General features: G+C 37.2%; 1 protein-coding gene across 1 annotated transcript in view; it reads left to right on the top strand.

The window, feature by feature from the left end:
* Positions 1–15846, top strand: part of LOC308037625 (outer dynein arm-docking complex subunit 2-like) — a gene marked incomplete at its 3' end in the record, with an annotated part of 54063 nt that extends 38217 nt beyond the window's left edge. The window contains exon 10 of the mRNA XM_080339525.1: positions 15733–15846. Coding sequence (XP_080195651.1) covers positions 15733–15846 — 114 coding nt within the window. The remainder of the gene's footprint in view (positions 1–15732) is intronic.
* Positions 15847–16623: the final 777 nt, after the last annotated feature.

Here is a 16623-nt window from a genome sequence, read left to right as displayed (position 1 = left end):
TTTGACGTAAAGTTTGTGCTTGAATTCCAAACCAATTAAACAATAATGGTAAAGGCATTATTTTTTTTCCATTTATTCATTTATTTATGTGTACTGTGATGATGCTTAAAGCCATTGACCACAGATAAGTAGTTCACTTTGTTAGGCAGTGATATATACCTACATAAGAAGACAACTCTAGAAAACTTTCAATTTAAATGTAGCACATAACAAGGTGGAGGGGAACAAGCAGGAATGGAGTTGTATAAAAAAATCTATAAAAAACATTTGTTTTGATCATATTTGATAGTTCAAGCAAACCAAGGTAGAATCACTACTAATTCATAGCTGCAACTCAATTATCATATGTAAAACATAAATACTGTGAGCTTTTTGAGAAAAACAAGGAAACAGGAGCACTGGAGAGCAGCCAGTCACCCAGACTGAGGCACTTACACCATATGGGAACCATAACTGGTGCTGCTGGCAGCTCTTTCCATGTGTGTGTCTGTGCTGAAGGCTACATGAAGTCACAGTAAATCAGCCTCTGCTGAGCTCCGCATTGTGCTGAGCTGCTTTTGTTATCCAAACAAGTTTATTTAAAGATTGTATTGCTGTGCTGCACTATGAGCAGGTCTTTTCTCCTCTTCTTATTCCATTGTACATACAGAACTAATTATTGTTGGGTTAGAGGAGCCATTATTGGGGCTTTTTTATCGTGTTGGGTTTGGTTTGGGTTTTGTTTGGGGGGGAAGCAAAGAAGATGTAACAGCTGTAATGTATTTTCTGAATTCTATGATGAATTAATAAAAGGTATTTGTGTTTTTTAAGTTCTATTCTTGCTGGTAGAAAGGGTAATCACATGTAGGTTCTTCTGTTCCCTTGTAATAATCTAAGATACAAACTCAGTTGGTTTAACCATGATTTATGAAAGTTACTGTGAAATGTAGATTTAATATTTGGAGAATTCTTTTATGCTTTGTTATAATGACTGTATTAAAAAATACATTTTATGTATTTTATTGTGCAGAGCTTCCAGAATATTGGTCTTCTTTTGCTAAAGTCATAAATCCCTACAAGAAATTTTGGCTAACAATTTTATGTGAAAAGACTTTCGTAAGACCATCTTTGTGAAATAAATAGATGTGAATTACAAAATATGGAAGACAATTAGTAATTTCTACTGAAAACATTCTAAACCCAACTTTTTGCCACAAACCATGTATATCTGAAGCTTAGAAAATGAAATGCAAAAGCACTGGCACTTATTTCTATAGGAGTATTTGGTTATGGGGTTGGTTGTTGGTTGTTGGGGAGGGCTTTGGTGAGAACATTGAATACAGAATATAGAGTTTTATGTTATTAAGCGAGATTTAAGGTAAGATCTTTCTAAATCAATCCAAAATATTTCATATAATATATATGCAAAAATATTATCGGGGTACAATTGTATGTATTTGCATATTTACATATTCATAATTTTGTCTTAAGTTTAGAAGAACGAACTTTTTAACTGTCATGGTTGGCTCCACATATTCAGGCTCCACAGCTCAGTCCGGAGATGCAGCGTGTTTGGCACGTAATCCAAGCTGATGCCTGTTGCTTTTCATAAATTAGTTGTTACAATTCTTGGACATCAAGAGAGAGGGCACTAGATGGCAAAATTTCTGCATGTTTGTTGGCTACAGAAAGTCTGCCCAGTCCCTTCGCCCACAAATGTATTGATTGCATCACACTTTAAAATTTCAGATATAAGGCTCCATAAACTAAGTCAAATACTGCCAGATTTTGTTTAGTTTCAGAAGGATTAATGAAAATTGACACTGTTGCACCACTGCAATTTCTGTTGTGTTAGCAACTGCCAGGTGTGAACATTGTCTTTACAGTTTCACTGCAGGAGGCAGAAACCAGTGAGCCTTTACCTTCATAATAAGCAGAACTTCATCATTCATAAAGTAGGGTACTTACATGTAAGACATTTTGCTTTTGCACCATTGCCAAAAGTAATGAAGTTTGGCTTCAGTGCAGACCAAACCTCAAACTTCAGATTATTTTTCAAAATTTCACATTATTAAAGTTTATGATACGTAGCAAGTGTTCTGTTAAAATCTGGCTGATCCCAGATGGGAACAACCGGCAGCCTAAGGGACATCAGCTTATCTTTGCCCAAACTCTGTGCTTCAGGAGACCTCTGATTTAGTAACATTTGGATAGCAAACCTAGAGGCTGGCATAAAGCTCCTCTTGGCACATTTTAAACATCTTTTAGTCTTATAAAAAGAAGCTTGTCCCACTAAGCTGTAGGTTTGTTGGAGCTGTTTAACAGTAGCTGTGCCCTGCAGCTCTTTTAGTGATAAATGAGCCGCTTCAAATAAGTGCAATTGCAGCCAACTGTGCAGAAGGAATCATTAAAAAAATTTAAATTGGCATTTTTTGAAGCTTAAAAATGAACAAACAAAATATGTTAAACCAAAATATATGTTGCTTCTTTTAATGGAAAAGATTGCTCCTGGCTAAGTCTGCCAGCTTCAATAGGTGTGCCAAAAAGCCAAGGAATCTGGCAGAGTCCATAGATAGCAGTTCCATCTTTCATCTATATTTCTTTTCTGTATTTATCTTGCTTTAGAAAATGCAGAGAATGTCTTTTCCTTCCGACTTGGCACTATTTCCAAACCACAGAAATACACAGAGCAGCTTCTTGCAATTGTTTAGCTCCCCGCACCAGTCTTATCCTTGTGACTATGCAAAATGTTTCTTTCTAATTTGGCAATAATAAGAAAGAAGAAAATGAAAATAGTTTCCTGTTTATTGAATAATATCTTAGCTAAATAGTCAGATATTAAAATTAGTTTTCTTAATTGAGAGACACTGGGCTTGATGTACACGGATGGAATGCTAGGTAATTAGTTTTGGCCTTCAACTGATCAAAAATAGTTTCCTTGTATTTAAGGAGCTATTCAAGGAAGCTGAACATAAGAAATCTGAAGAACAATATACAGGTGGATATATATATATATATATGTATATACACACACATATATGTGTAAATAGAGGCTGAATTGTCACTCAGGAGTCCTTAATGTACCAAACGATGCATTAATTGTTGACATCTATGAAACCTTTTTTTTTCCTTCTTCCTGTAGAATCAATCACTTGGTTCAAATTGGCTTCAGGCCCCAGTCATTGCCATCTCTTCTGTGTCACCATTTCGAAGAGCACTCTGGTATCTTTTAAGTACTATGGCATATCTTATTGCTGTCACTTTCAAGATAAAGATCCTAAGGAAAAGTCCATTTGCAATGTATAGATTATGGGATGGGCTCCAGTGTTCCTGGTCAGTGTTCTGTACTTTGGCATAAAGTGCAAAGACCTGGCGAGGCTGCTGGGCACATGAGGCTGCTCAGAGTTCTGTCCTGACTTGAGTGAGGGCAGGGTCAGGTTACGAATTGCTGATGCAGTTATGATTATATAATGATTAATGGTATATAAAAGCTAAAATATATCTCCTCCTAGATGAAGAGTGAAAGTCCATACAATTTCATTTTATTGGAAATTTAATTTTATTTAATTTTGCATTTATCTCCAAGTATGCTAATTGGCTGTATTTGCATTGGCTGCTAATCAGTGCAGGATTTCTTGCGAAAGTTCATGATAATTTTTAATCTCTGGAAGTTTTGAAGAAAAAAAATGTTGAAGTAGGAGAATATTAACCAATAACTTTATTACCGAAGGAATCTGATACACTGCGAATTACATGTTACCTTTGAATCTGAAGAAGCTGAAAAACTAGATAGAAAGTGACTTTAGGTTGTATATAGTCTACTCGTTCGTTTGTGTTGAAAATAAAAACAAACTCTCCATGACATGGGATTGAGAAAGCAGGCACTCATAAAGGTGCTTCCGTACTGCCATACACATATAGCAATTCCAAATACTGGACTCAGGCTAAGTTATGTAACTGAGGGCTCTGTGGCAATACAGAGGGGTTAAAAATCTCCAGAAGGTATTTAGAGCTCCTAAAATCAGAATTGCGCTCTGGAGGTCCTGTCTTTCACCAGGTCTTGGATACTGTCTACCTTGACCACAGGTGTGTGTGATGAATTTGCTCTTTTTCTCTCTGTACATTGCATCTGTGCAATCTGCACAAATCCAACAGTCATTAGACTGGATTAGCTCCTTCACAGAATTCCAAAGAGAGATAATTGCTGGACTCCAGAGCCATTGTAAGCTAATGGAGTATGTATATATCTAAAGAAGGTCTGGCATTCTTTGGTACTGTCTTTGCTGGACATTCACTGTATAGAGAATATTTTGTTAGTCTTTTGCTTCTCAATGCATTTTATCTTTTCATCAGTTGTATAGTCTATTCATGTGCAGTAATCCTGTTGCTATTTGGAAGTGCTGAATTGACCAGGCTTGGATTTTAAGAAAGCCCTCAACAGAACTCTCCACCAAAAGCTCTTAAAGAAGTTAAACTGCTATGTGATGAGAAGGCAAAATCCTAGCCAGGATAAATAATTGGTAAAAATCAGGAATAAAAGTGTAGGAATTCGGATCAAGTTTTGCAGCCAAGGGACCTTGCTGTTCGGTATTTCATAGATGATAGTGGGAAGGATGGCGAATGGTGAGGTTGCGAACTTTGCTGACAATAAAGTTCTTCATGGTCGTAGAGACAAAAGCCAATTTCAAACTGCAGTTCACAGTGCTGAGCCATGGAGGTCGGATCTCCTGTGCAAATACATCACAGCTCAGTGCAAAGGTTGTACCTTTCATTAAATCATCGGATTTAAAACACTGGGCAGTATTGTACACTACACGTGCAGCAGATACAAAGGGACTGCCAGCAACAAACCTGTTAGAACTGGAGAGATGTCCATATATTTGGGCAAGGCAATAGTCCTTGCAAACAATTTGGACAGAAAAATATTCAGTGTAACATATTGAAAATATTGTATGTTACACACATATTGTTATAATTAGGTGTCAGTGTGCCCCGAGTATGTCCAACATGCTGTTAATTGTCTTGTTGTGCTAGCATTAGTGTTATGAAATAATATTTTGGGTAGCTAGTTAATCAACCTTTCTAACCATTTCATCCTACCTGAGATATAAGGGAAACACCGTATCGAGTTCAGAGTATTAATCATGATTCTATTTTACCTTTTGCAGTGGTAGCATTCAGCTAGAAGGCCCACATGAATTTTTTCTTTCTATTTTAAAGCATAGAGTTGTGTGATTTTAGGATATCAATTTTCACATCTTCACCTGCATGCTTTAACCAGCTCTAGCAGAGCCTTTATACATGGGCTACAATCTCCACTTGGCCAAGCACAACTATATTTTCATGAAACTAAAAAAGCCCAGGCAAATGAATAAGCCTAAAACATCCACAAAACCTGAAGCTTGGAATTAAAGTTGAGCAATTACTCAATTTAAAAAAAAGATAAGGAACAGACTTTTGCTTTAATTGGAGGAAAGTTTTAAAGTTAACTTCTATTAGTTAATCTTTCATTCCCTACTTTATAGTTACATCTTTAGAGAAGGAAGGAAGCAGATCAAGGCCTCTGGTATTTGCTGGCTGACATGCACAAGTGAGGCAGGCAGGTATTGTTGCTTCCTCACAGGCTATAAAGTGTCTTTAAAAATCTCTGATCTCATAAAGCTTCGCTTCCACAATCCCACTCACAGAGTCCTTGAGTGGTTTTGGGGAGATGTTTTGCTTCTTTTTTAAAAAATATCTAACTCCACTCCAGACAACTATGTGCAAATACAAAGGCTTTCATTAAAGATGACCTGAATGGAGCAATTATTCAAGACATCCCTTATGTTTTAATCACCAAAGAACCAAAGCGTTTATCTGTCACAATAAGTGTGCATGGTAACGTTTTTCCACTACACCAGCCTAAGGAAAGCACACAAACTTCCACTAGTATATATATTTTATGACCCCCGTATGAGACTCTGTTCATAAAGCAATGCTAAAGTGACTCAGAAATTTGGGTTGATTATAGGAAGTTGACTTCTCTGTATAAAATAATGTATTCCTTTTGTTTTTCTCTAATAATAGAAAAAGAGGCAGTTTGACAATCTTGAAAAGTATCTTCCACTCTATGTTTGTAATTCCTTTTGTTTCTTTCCTGATACCATACATTTAAATCTATAGATATGAATTAATATGTGAACTATACACAGATGTTTGCCCATGAACAGCCCGAGCTCATTTCTTGCTCCATCACATTCAGAGTTTTGTATTCGTAAGAATAAAGCTGAGCTGTGTTCATAGTATCTCTACATTTATTTATACTGTGTTCTAATTGAACATTTTCTAGTACATTTACTAGTCTGAAACCAGATTATAAGATGAACAATACCACTCATGTTCTAATTTGTGTAAATGTATGCACTATTGTCACCCACACATCTGAAAACATGAGATTGTAGATCAGTCTTCTTGCATGCCACAAAAAAAGCGCTTTGAAATACCTTGGCTTGTGATTTGACATAAATGCTGTTGTATGGATCTACAGTGAGAACATCCTGCTTTTATCCCCAGACTTTGATATGTAAGGTTTACTAGCAAAAACACCCCACTGTTTTTGATTATAATGATCATATATAGGCGGAGAGACAGATACTTAGAGCATTGGACCTAAAGCTATATTAAATTTAGAGATCAAGATCAGTACTTGGAATTGAATACCGAGAGAGTTTGAAGTCAGTTCATGCATACCAGTAGATCTAATGTACTTTAAAAATACTAGTACAGAAAGATTTTGTATCCTGTTCTCAGATAAGATGCAACTTGAGATAAACATTGCAAAATCTGACACTAGTCTTGAAACTGTGGTGTCTCTTTGCTGGAGTTCAATGTTGTCTTCAAAGACAGGCTAGTGACAGTGCATTTCAGGGATACAGACAAACCAGAGAGAACAAAAAAGAGCACCATGTTTTCAAAGTATTGCTGAGAAGTCAGGCAGAACCCTTCAGTATGTGAGTGTTAACGGACAGCTTATACCTCCTTTTTTTCCTCTGACTTGCTGCTGATAGTTTATTTGCATCCCTCCTTGTTAACTTCCACATGATGTTCATATGACTGCTAGAGATAGACAAACAGATAAAATGATAGTACACTTATTGATAGTAATGTTTATGAATTTGGAAAAACAATTAGCAATTCTCTCTCAATTTCATATTCCTCGGTAACATTTGGGAAGGAAAGGCAAGGTAGAAGTCATGCTCTTGTAAAAGTGGAAAAGAAGCGAAGGGTGAAAAAGCAGTTAATATGGAAAGGGAGCAGGTAGTACAAGGAAGAAAGATTGATCTGGCTGTCACCAATATCAGGGAAGGACAGTCCCCAACATGTTACTGAGACAAGCTAAATTATGAAAGGAACCTCTGTGACGTAAGTTTACTGTTTTGAATATCCATTACATGTAGCAAGTAAGCAGGCTCCTGTTATAATAAAATTAATTTCCAGTGAATTGAAAAAAGCTTTTTTAAAATGTCACTCTGTTGAGATTACAAAAAAGTTCTTTATTCTCTCTGTTCCACTGAAAGCCTTTTATATGTTAATCTTCTTTTGAAAACTACAATGAAATAAAAATAAAATCGAGAAAGTGGTTCAAATAAAAATATGCTGTAAGACCCTGGGCTTCATCACTTCTGGATTATCAGATCTGCCTATTGCTTTTTGTGGGATGAATTTCATATCCCATAAGACTCTTTGTACATTGGAATGTTCATGATGATTGAATTCCTTCTTAATATTGCACCAAACATCTTACAGCTGAATGTAGATTCAAACTGTCTGCCTTTAAGGAGTCCAATTGGTTACATATTACCTTTTAAACAAGGGTTAGAAATCTTTTTTATTACTAGTTTTATTTAGCTACATTACCTTTGCATGGTATGTTTATATTTAGTTAAATTTACATCTGAAATTTTTTTAAATATCCATCTGAAGTCCTATAGGTAACAACCTGAGATGCGCAAGCCTTTAAAATTAGTGTATTTTAAAGTGGTCTGAGAGTTTACAGTTTTTAAACTATTTTACATTTCACCACTTAGCATTTTGTTCACTTTCTCCTTGTCACTGATATTCAGAGTTCTCTGGCCATCTATTATGTCTTTGCACAGAAGGGTGGCATCCTTCTCTAAACAATTATATGCTTATAGACAATTAATACAGATGAGGTGGAGAGAGAGCTGTGGAGTTTATTCATATTTTGTAAATATATAAAAACTTGCAAGTATGTGTGTGTACTTCACAGTGTGTACTGTATTGTAATTCCCTTTAGGCTTTCAGATTGTATGTGTTTCCCCAAGGTAATGCCATGCAACATTTAAGCTTATTGGAGAATATGAGAGTTATATTCTTATTTTGTATTTTATTAGTGTGTGATCAAGAGGATTTCTTTTCAAGAAATAGTTGTAGGCACAATTTCAGATGTGTTGGAGAAATGTGTTCCTTTACCCAAATACCTTTCACTTTAGTTCTAATACAAGAGGTGACCAAGCAAAATAAATAGACAAAAAGGGGAAGATAGCAGGTAGGAAAAAAACAAAAAAATGAAGCTGTACCCAGGAGGGTACAGCTTCAAATCTATCATGGCATAAAATCAGTTGAAGTTCACTAGAGCTGTATATTCTAAAGAAGTGGTAAACATCCCGTGGTAAGGTACCAGTGATCATATGTTCATGATACTTTACTGAATCTATCAAGCCCTGCTCTTCTTTCTCCCCTGTTTCCCAGCATTTTGTGGAATTCAGCTAACCAGTAGCTGTTTTACCCCAGGCAGCCACATAAGAAAAAGTAACAAAAAGTAACTTGCTGGGGACAAGTCACCTGTCCTGAGACAGGTAAGGTGGTTTAATGTCTGGAAGCGCACCACAAATTGAGACAAGTTTGTTCTCATCCTAACCAGTCCCACACCTGTTTGTGGAACATGCCCAGGTTTGCCTGGCCCTGTGCTCTGTCACTGGCGTTCTGAGGGAGGAAGGGGGAGATGGGAAAGAAGAGAGAGCTCCTGGCCAGCCTGCTGACCACCACTGTGTTCAGGGGTACCTTAGCCCAAGCTGCATCCTTTGGGCCTCCTCATTCCCCCAAAAGGAAAGGAAATAAGGGAAGGAAATAGGGAAGGGAAGGGAAAGGGAAGGGGAAGGGAAGGGGAAGGGAAGGGGAAGGGGAAGGGGAAGGGGGAAGGAGGAGAGGAGCCAGGTGCAATCTTCCTAGTATTTCTCCCACCTCACAGCAAGTGACACAACGGGGTCTGCCCTGCTCAGCTTCTGCCTCTACTGGAATTTGTTGGTACTGGATTTTGTATGTCTGCTAGCTCAGAGTGTTCCCTGACAGACCGGACTTTATGTCTGAAATCTATTCTCTTCGTGCCACCTGAGAAAAACAAAATTAACAGAGAACACCCCAGAACTTACAGGAGCATCTTCTTCTTAGGAGGCTGTGCCTGGTACATACTGTCTTACCTTTTCACTCCACTGAAAGAGGAAATCAGGAAATTGGCCTGAATTTTAGTTTAGAAACAGTGACTTAGCCTAATCTTCGTTATGCTTTGATTGTGGAGTATTTTTTATTATTTATAGTTTAATTTTATGAGAAGCATTTTCATAGGAATATTTATAACATAAGATTGAAACTTGGTGCTTTAGTATTTTCCAGTGATCAATATGGTGTTGAAAGTTAGCAAAATGCTGGCTGGATCTAGACTGATACTTTCTTGGATAAGCTTCTACCATATGCTTTTATTTAAAGCTTTTTTTTTTGTTGTTTTAGGTTAGATTTATAAAAAGCGTGTGAAAAATGTCTTTCTTGGAAAAGAAGTGTTACGCAATTAGAAGATCACAGTATTAGAAATTTAGCATCCTTCAGGAAATGTTGCATGTAAAAGAAGTCAGATACTAAATCCAAATTTTAAAAAATGACAAGTCCTACCACCAGCTGGAAATGCTATGTCAATCTACAAGATGTTGTATTTAAGTAAATGTCTTTAGATCCAGGAATTTTAAGCTCTATGTGAACTCTTACTAGCTTCCCAGTATAGATATGAATCTTGTTGAAGGATTTTGTCCATATTTCCTTCTCATTAGAAAAAATGAAATAAAATTTCTTTTACAGGGCAGAAAACTTAAAGAAGCCAGGAACACAAAAAAGGCATCTTTTTTTTATAGTTATTCTTTATTCATTATTTGCTTTGATGTTCACAGGACTCCAGAGTGTTGAATAGGCTGATCTTTTATCTTTTTTGTATTGGAACCTCTTTCCATCAGCATTGTTCTGCCTTTCCACTGTTCTGGAAAAACTTGCTGTAGACACATCATGGGACTAACCCCTTATTTAAAGATTAATACATGCAAAACTCCATTCTTTCTGAAGACATCACTCCCTATTTTTCCCGCTTTCTGCCTCTGAGTCTGGAAGCTGCAGTGACTGTGACTAAAGCAAAGTGAGTAGTTGTAAAGTACTGTAACCAGCACATGGAACATCACTATCATCTGAGATTTTGTCATATTCAGGGTTTGTTGGTACAAAACTTGTCTACACTTCTTCTGCTTTCAAATCCCCTTGCGTTACTTCTTTTGTAGAAGTGAAAAATTCTATAAAGACATCTTCATAGAAAAGAGAATTACTAGCCCACTTTAATTACAGTCTTACTCATCCAGGGATCCATACCCATTTTGAAATGACACTTTTACAAGCTCTTATTTTGATGCTTGTCTTATCTTGTTGGAAATAATAGGTTTTCAATTGCTTATTTTGTAATGGTAAAGGTACTATGCATGCAATTGAAAACATGTCATGTGCTTTCAGACAGGGGAAGGTGGCATCGTTCCTGATGCGTGACTATGCAAGCAAATATTATGGCTTATCCCGTTATGTCAAAGACTTTCCATTTTTGTTGCACCTTTGGTATGCCAGAGAGTGTAAGACCCAACAATAATAGTTTGCCAAGTGTGTCTTCAGAGCAACAATTCATCCTTCCAGTCCGGGGTACCACAGACTGGTCAGCTTCTCACTGATGTCTGGGGAAGTTACAGAGGGAGTCCTCTTGGAACACATTTTTTGGGCACAAGAAGAAGATGATTTGGAACAGTGAACTTAGTTTTACCAAAGGTCAACCTGATTGCCCTCTATGTGTCTAAGTTTGTAGGTGAAAGGAGAGCAGTGCCCGTCATTTACCTTGACTTTAGCAAGGTTTCTGTTTCCCACAGCATAGTTCTGTCCAAGTTACAATGTGTTATAATCTAGATGGGTGAAGAACCAAATGGATTAAAACTGGTTGGATGATCGAGCTCAGAGAGTGGTAGTTGGTGGGTTGTGCTCTACAAGGAGGCTGGTGACAAAGGGAGCATTGAAGGGCTCTCTCAGTTGAGACCTGTCCCATTTAACATGTTTGTCAGTGATCTTGGGAAGGCAATGGACTTAAACAGTTTACAATGAGAACAAATTGCCAATTGAGGCAGGGGGGACAGTTTCGATACAGTCAAGGGAAGGGCCACCGCTCAGAGGGGCTGGGCAAGGCTGGAGCAGGCCAGCAGGAACGTTGTGAAATTCAGCAAGGACAAACGCAAAGTTTTACTGAAAAGGGTATGGAGATTTTGGTGGACAGCATGCAGAACATTAACCAGCAATGTATCCTGACAGCAAAGAAGGCACGATACTGGACTGTATGGGCAGGAGCACTGCCAGAATGTTGGGGGAAGACCACACCTAGAATACTGCACCCAGCTTTGGCCTCCAGTATGGGAAAGGCATGGATAAACCATATTAGGCTCAGCAGAGGATCCCCAGGATGGTCAAGAGCTGGAGCATTTGCCATATGAGGAGAAACTAAAGAAACTGGGCTTTTTCAACCTGGAGAAGGGAAAGCTTCAAGCAGACTTAATAGCAGCCTTCCAGTACCTACGAGGATGTCAGTCATCAAAAAGATGGAGCTAGGCTTTTCACAGTGATGCACAGCAAGAGGATGACACAACAGGCATAAACTGAAACAAGAGTAACTGAATGCAGGGAAAACCTGCAGTCAAACACTGCAATAGGTTGCCCAAAGAGATTGTGCCACCTTCATACTTGGAGGTTTTCAAGGTCAGACTGGATAAAACTCTGAGCAACCTGGTCTACCCTTGTAGCTGACCCTGCTTTGAGCATGACATTGGACTAGAGAACTCCTGAGATCCCTTCCATTCTGAATTACTCTATGACTGTGCAATCCTAATATAGTATCACAATTCTGTGCTATTTTAAAGCTGGGATATTAATAGCAAAATCTTCTTAATTGTTCTCAATATTCAAATGATTTGGCTGTGCATTGCTCTTGCTTTTGGAACCCAGAAATGCTGCATGTGCTCTGTACGTTCTCCAAACAGCTTGTATTTGTGCTTATTTGCTGGTATGACGTGCTAACTGTGCAAAAAATTTTGGACTCTTGCCTTAGAATATAGGTACCTGCCAACAGAAAATGAAGGCTACATAGTGCCGCAAGTGCTCTCTCTGTCTATGGAAAGTGCCTCTTACGTGCCAGAAAGAAGCATTTATACCACATGCTTTTTTTACTGCTTCTCGCATCTGTTAACATTTACATGTGTCAGAAAACAATACCTGAACAGTAAAGGGAAGGGATACATGAAGTTCAAGGGCATTGCATCAAGAAAAAGGTCATGTTATATTGTACTGGTGCACTGGAATTTAAAGAAAAAAAAAGATTTCTTGGACTTGTCAAATATATCTAATATGTGGGTATAGTCTGTGTATACTCTCTATGAATACATTTCCATACCTGAATTGCATGACCCAAATTGCCAGTAAATTGAAATGAACCTATGAAAGTGTCAAGGAGTAACGGTCAGGAAGTCAAAGAATTATAACTTTCTCGGTATATACAAAAAAGAGTAAAATTTTGTTTCATTTAAGTCAGGATCTATATAAAAATCTTCAAAGTTAGATTCCTAAATATGGAATTACCTACTTATATTGAAATATTTTGCATTTTCAATAATCTTCTCTTCAACTGCCTTTTTGTTAGCACGAAAGGAGTAGGTTAACTGACAAATGCTGCTGTGTATCCTCAGTCCTCAGGGGCAGCTACAGTATTAGACTGTTTCCAAGTATATTTCTTTGAAGTAGTACTGTGAAAACCCTGAGACACAGTGTAGTACAGGATTTTGTATGACATAGCAGTTCTTACAGATGTTACCACTGTAGGAGAACAACAAATTAGATAAGAACTGATCCTTGATTCTCCAGACTCAGAAGAAAAAAAATCGGTATTTAATACCTTTATAAAAATTGCTATTTGCATTGTTTGCATTCGTACCACTAATTCTTTAGACATCTTTCTGGGTACTTTTAACCTATATTCTGTAGTGGGCTGTTCTTTGATACCTAACCCTGATGTTCCAACATGCACCTCCAATAAAGAGCACAGTTTCCCTCCCCACTACTATTGTCATTGCTTAATATTGAGCTCTGCATGGAAAGTAACAGAAAAATACCTGTTTTCCTAAGTTTTCTGAGCAGAGAAGTGTTGGCTAAAATAAGTAAATAACCTTGAATTGAGTCCTACCTAACATGTAGTCATAAAGAAGGCAAAGGTCTATGTTTGCTGTAGTTCTAGTAGAAGATTTATGTCCAAAACATCGGTTTTGTGATGAACTTCTGCTCTTACAAACTGGTAACAAGTCTTATGCTGAAATTATTCTGAAAGTTTGAGTTCCACATTGCTATGCTGAGAAAGTCCTCTACTAGGTCTGTGAAGATGCAGTAAATAATCACATTAAGCATATAGTTTCTTTGCCTCTCAATTGGAAACTTACAGCTTTACCAAAACCACCATATGAATGGTATGTGCATACATATTTTGGGGTTTGAGCCAGGGATGTGAAGGATCTAGACAAGTTTTCCTCTGTAAGTTATACAAGAAAGTTGTGAGGCATCCAAATAAACATTTCAAGTTGGTTAGAAATCTGCTGGTGGAAGTTAGCAAGGAAGAAGGATCTTCATCCAGTCATAATTCTTAGGGGAAAAAAAACCAGAAGTGTCTGTTAGGACTTGCACTCTGGCCTTTGTTCTTTGCCGCGCAGCTTTGTCACCACACAGAGTTGGTCTTGCTGCCAGTTGAGGTCAGTGGAGAAACTTCCACTGACCTTTCTGGTTGCCACTCCTGGCCCAACATTTGCAGGCAAATAAGAATATAAAGCTCTCTCATATCCTTTCTTCTCATGTTTAACTCTGGCTTATCCCTTTAGGTGTGTTCACACTTCAAGAAATCTTATCTAGCTACTTGTACATAGACATCCAATGACATTAACGGAAGTTATAGGATGAATTGCTGGGAAAAGTTATTATTGATGCTTAATTCACATACTACTTCTTTTGACATGATTCAGGCCCATCACAGGCACCCTTAAGTTAGATGTAGGGGTCAAAGGGTGAAAGGTGACTGGCAAGATGCTTGTTTTGTACATTTGGCTAACACAAATACTTCCTCAAGTATAAAATGCTTTGATCTCTGTAAGCAAATGCCATATGTGTGCAGCTGTGGCCCATGCCTCACGATTGCTGGAAGGTTAGAAAAAGGTAGCATATGAATTTGATGTCTGCATTCAATTTATGCTTTTATATTTAACAGTTCATAATTTCGTGTAATATTTTAGCTGTATGAAAAATATGCACTGGAGTTGAGTGATAACAGATTTCTCTGTGGTTTGAGTCAACATTGTTTGGGTGAACACAGAATCCTAAGTATTGCAGACTGAAAATAGAGGTTTTAATTAGAGCTGTCTGAGCTTCAAAATACCTGAACGCACATTAAGCTTGGCAGATTTTCAGAAATCTGAGGATTGTGTGGAGCTGATTTAAGCTAAGCAAGCGTCTTCTGTTTTCCACCATATATTGTATTTGCAGTTGCATCACTGACTTGCAACACGCTGAGGAAGTGAGATCCAAACCCATTATTAATGGTTTTCTAATATGTAAAAACGTTTTATCATGAAGGCCTGTCTTAGGTCATACTTGTGTTGAACAGCACCTTACCCAAGGGAATTTCCACTGAAAAAATTGAATGACTTCCAGAGTAAAGGATCTAATCCATATGACTAAGAAGCTGAATCAGCTCCAAAAGTTTGTCGTCTTTTTGAGCTTTTGTTTTTTTACTTTTACATGCAAATGTTTAAGAATTATATGCCCAGATCTGTGTCCCTCAAGCAGTTTAACGAGAGTGGATTGCTCCAACAATAAAGAAACCTGCTGCAGTCAATGGGACACGAGGGTCCGTTCACACGGATCCAGTTTCATGATCAAGGCCAAAAAAAAAAGTATGGCTTTGTTTATTAAATATCTTGAACATGTACAAATACACTAGTATACCTGGGGGAAACCATTATTGCAGTTAAAGCATATGCAGTTTCTACCTACAAGAAAAAATCCAAGTGACAACCAACAGACAGGCGTGATACAATAAACAGAAAATCAGACTCAAAAATATCAAATTACAGGTAAAAATATGTTAAAATATAAAGTGTTATGCTCTATGTGTATGTTAGTACATATAGGTATACAAAAGTATACATACATAGGTATGCATACATAAATAATACAGTGTTGTTAATGTGATTTTTAGTATTTTATTTATTATATGTGTGAGTAAATCCATGCAATTGTTCTAGATGATGATTTGAATATTATTTAAACAATAGCATACTTATTTGTTTTGCTTATGCTGTTTCTCTTTTGTGTTTCCGCAAGCTCTTGCTGGCCATGGTGGGCTCCACAGACGAAACTCTGCAGGAGGCAGCAGCTGGTTGCATAGCAAACATTCGCAGATTGGCTCTTGCAACAGAAAAAGCAAAGTATGGCTGATGCTTTAGCAGCTTTTACCAACACACTTGTTTTGCAATGCAGCTACATTTAAATATATGATTACTCCTTCTAGCATCTGTATTCCATAGCAGAGCTCATTCATATGAGGATAACTTAATAACAAAAATAAATCAGTGGAAAATTGTGTTTGTTTTTACATTATTGGTTTGTCACACCTCGTAAGACACCTAGTTTTGTGTGTGTTTTAGTATTATATCTTTCAAAAGACTAGCAGTTAAGATATGTCGAAGACTTTTTCTACAATTAATTTGCTTGTACTTGAAATTCATTGTAGAAATAAATGATTTTGCATACCTATGACATTGCAATAAATTTTCCTTCACTGTGTGTGGTTGTGCAGTGATTTGTGAATTTCTTGAACAATTCCCTTCATGCTAAATTTGTCCAATCATCCTGTCATTATGTTTTTGCCTGTTTGATCACTTGCAATTCACAGGAGACGACAAAATACAGATACATCAATCGCACATCTGGTGTTACATAAGGACTGAAAACAGCTGTAGCAGTAGACATCACTCCAAATTTCCTGTTTCTACCAACATCAAACAAAATAGTGCTTAATTTTATAAGTAGCTGGTGACATGTGTTTTAATTAACATGTGTTTAAATAAAATTAAAATTTACTAGCTGTAAATAAAAAGCAGAGAATTACTTTTACATTTATACAGTATCTTATTGTGGTTTTTTGGTTTTAAATTGAGGACAGCATTGTACTGATGTAGTTACTTTATTTTTCTGCATAAAAGTATATTCAAA

The sequence above is a fragment of the Nesoenas mayeri genome (assembly GCF_963082525.1).
Source record: "Nesoenas mayeri genome assembly, chromosome: 2".
NCBI lineage: Eukaryota > Metazoa > Chordata > Aves > Columbiformes > Columbidae > Nesoenas > Nesoenas mayeri.
This window is presented reverse-complemented; position numbering and strand designations above follow the sequence as displayed.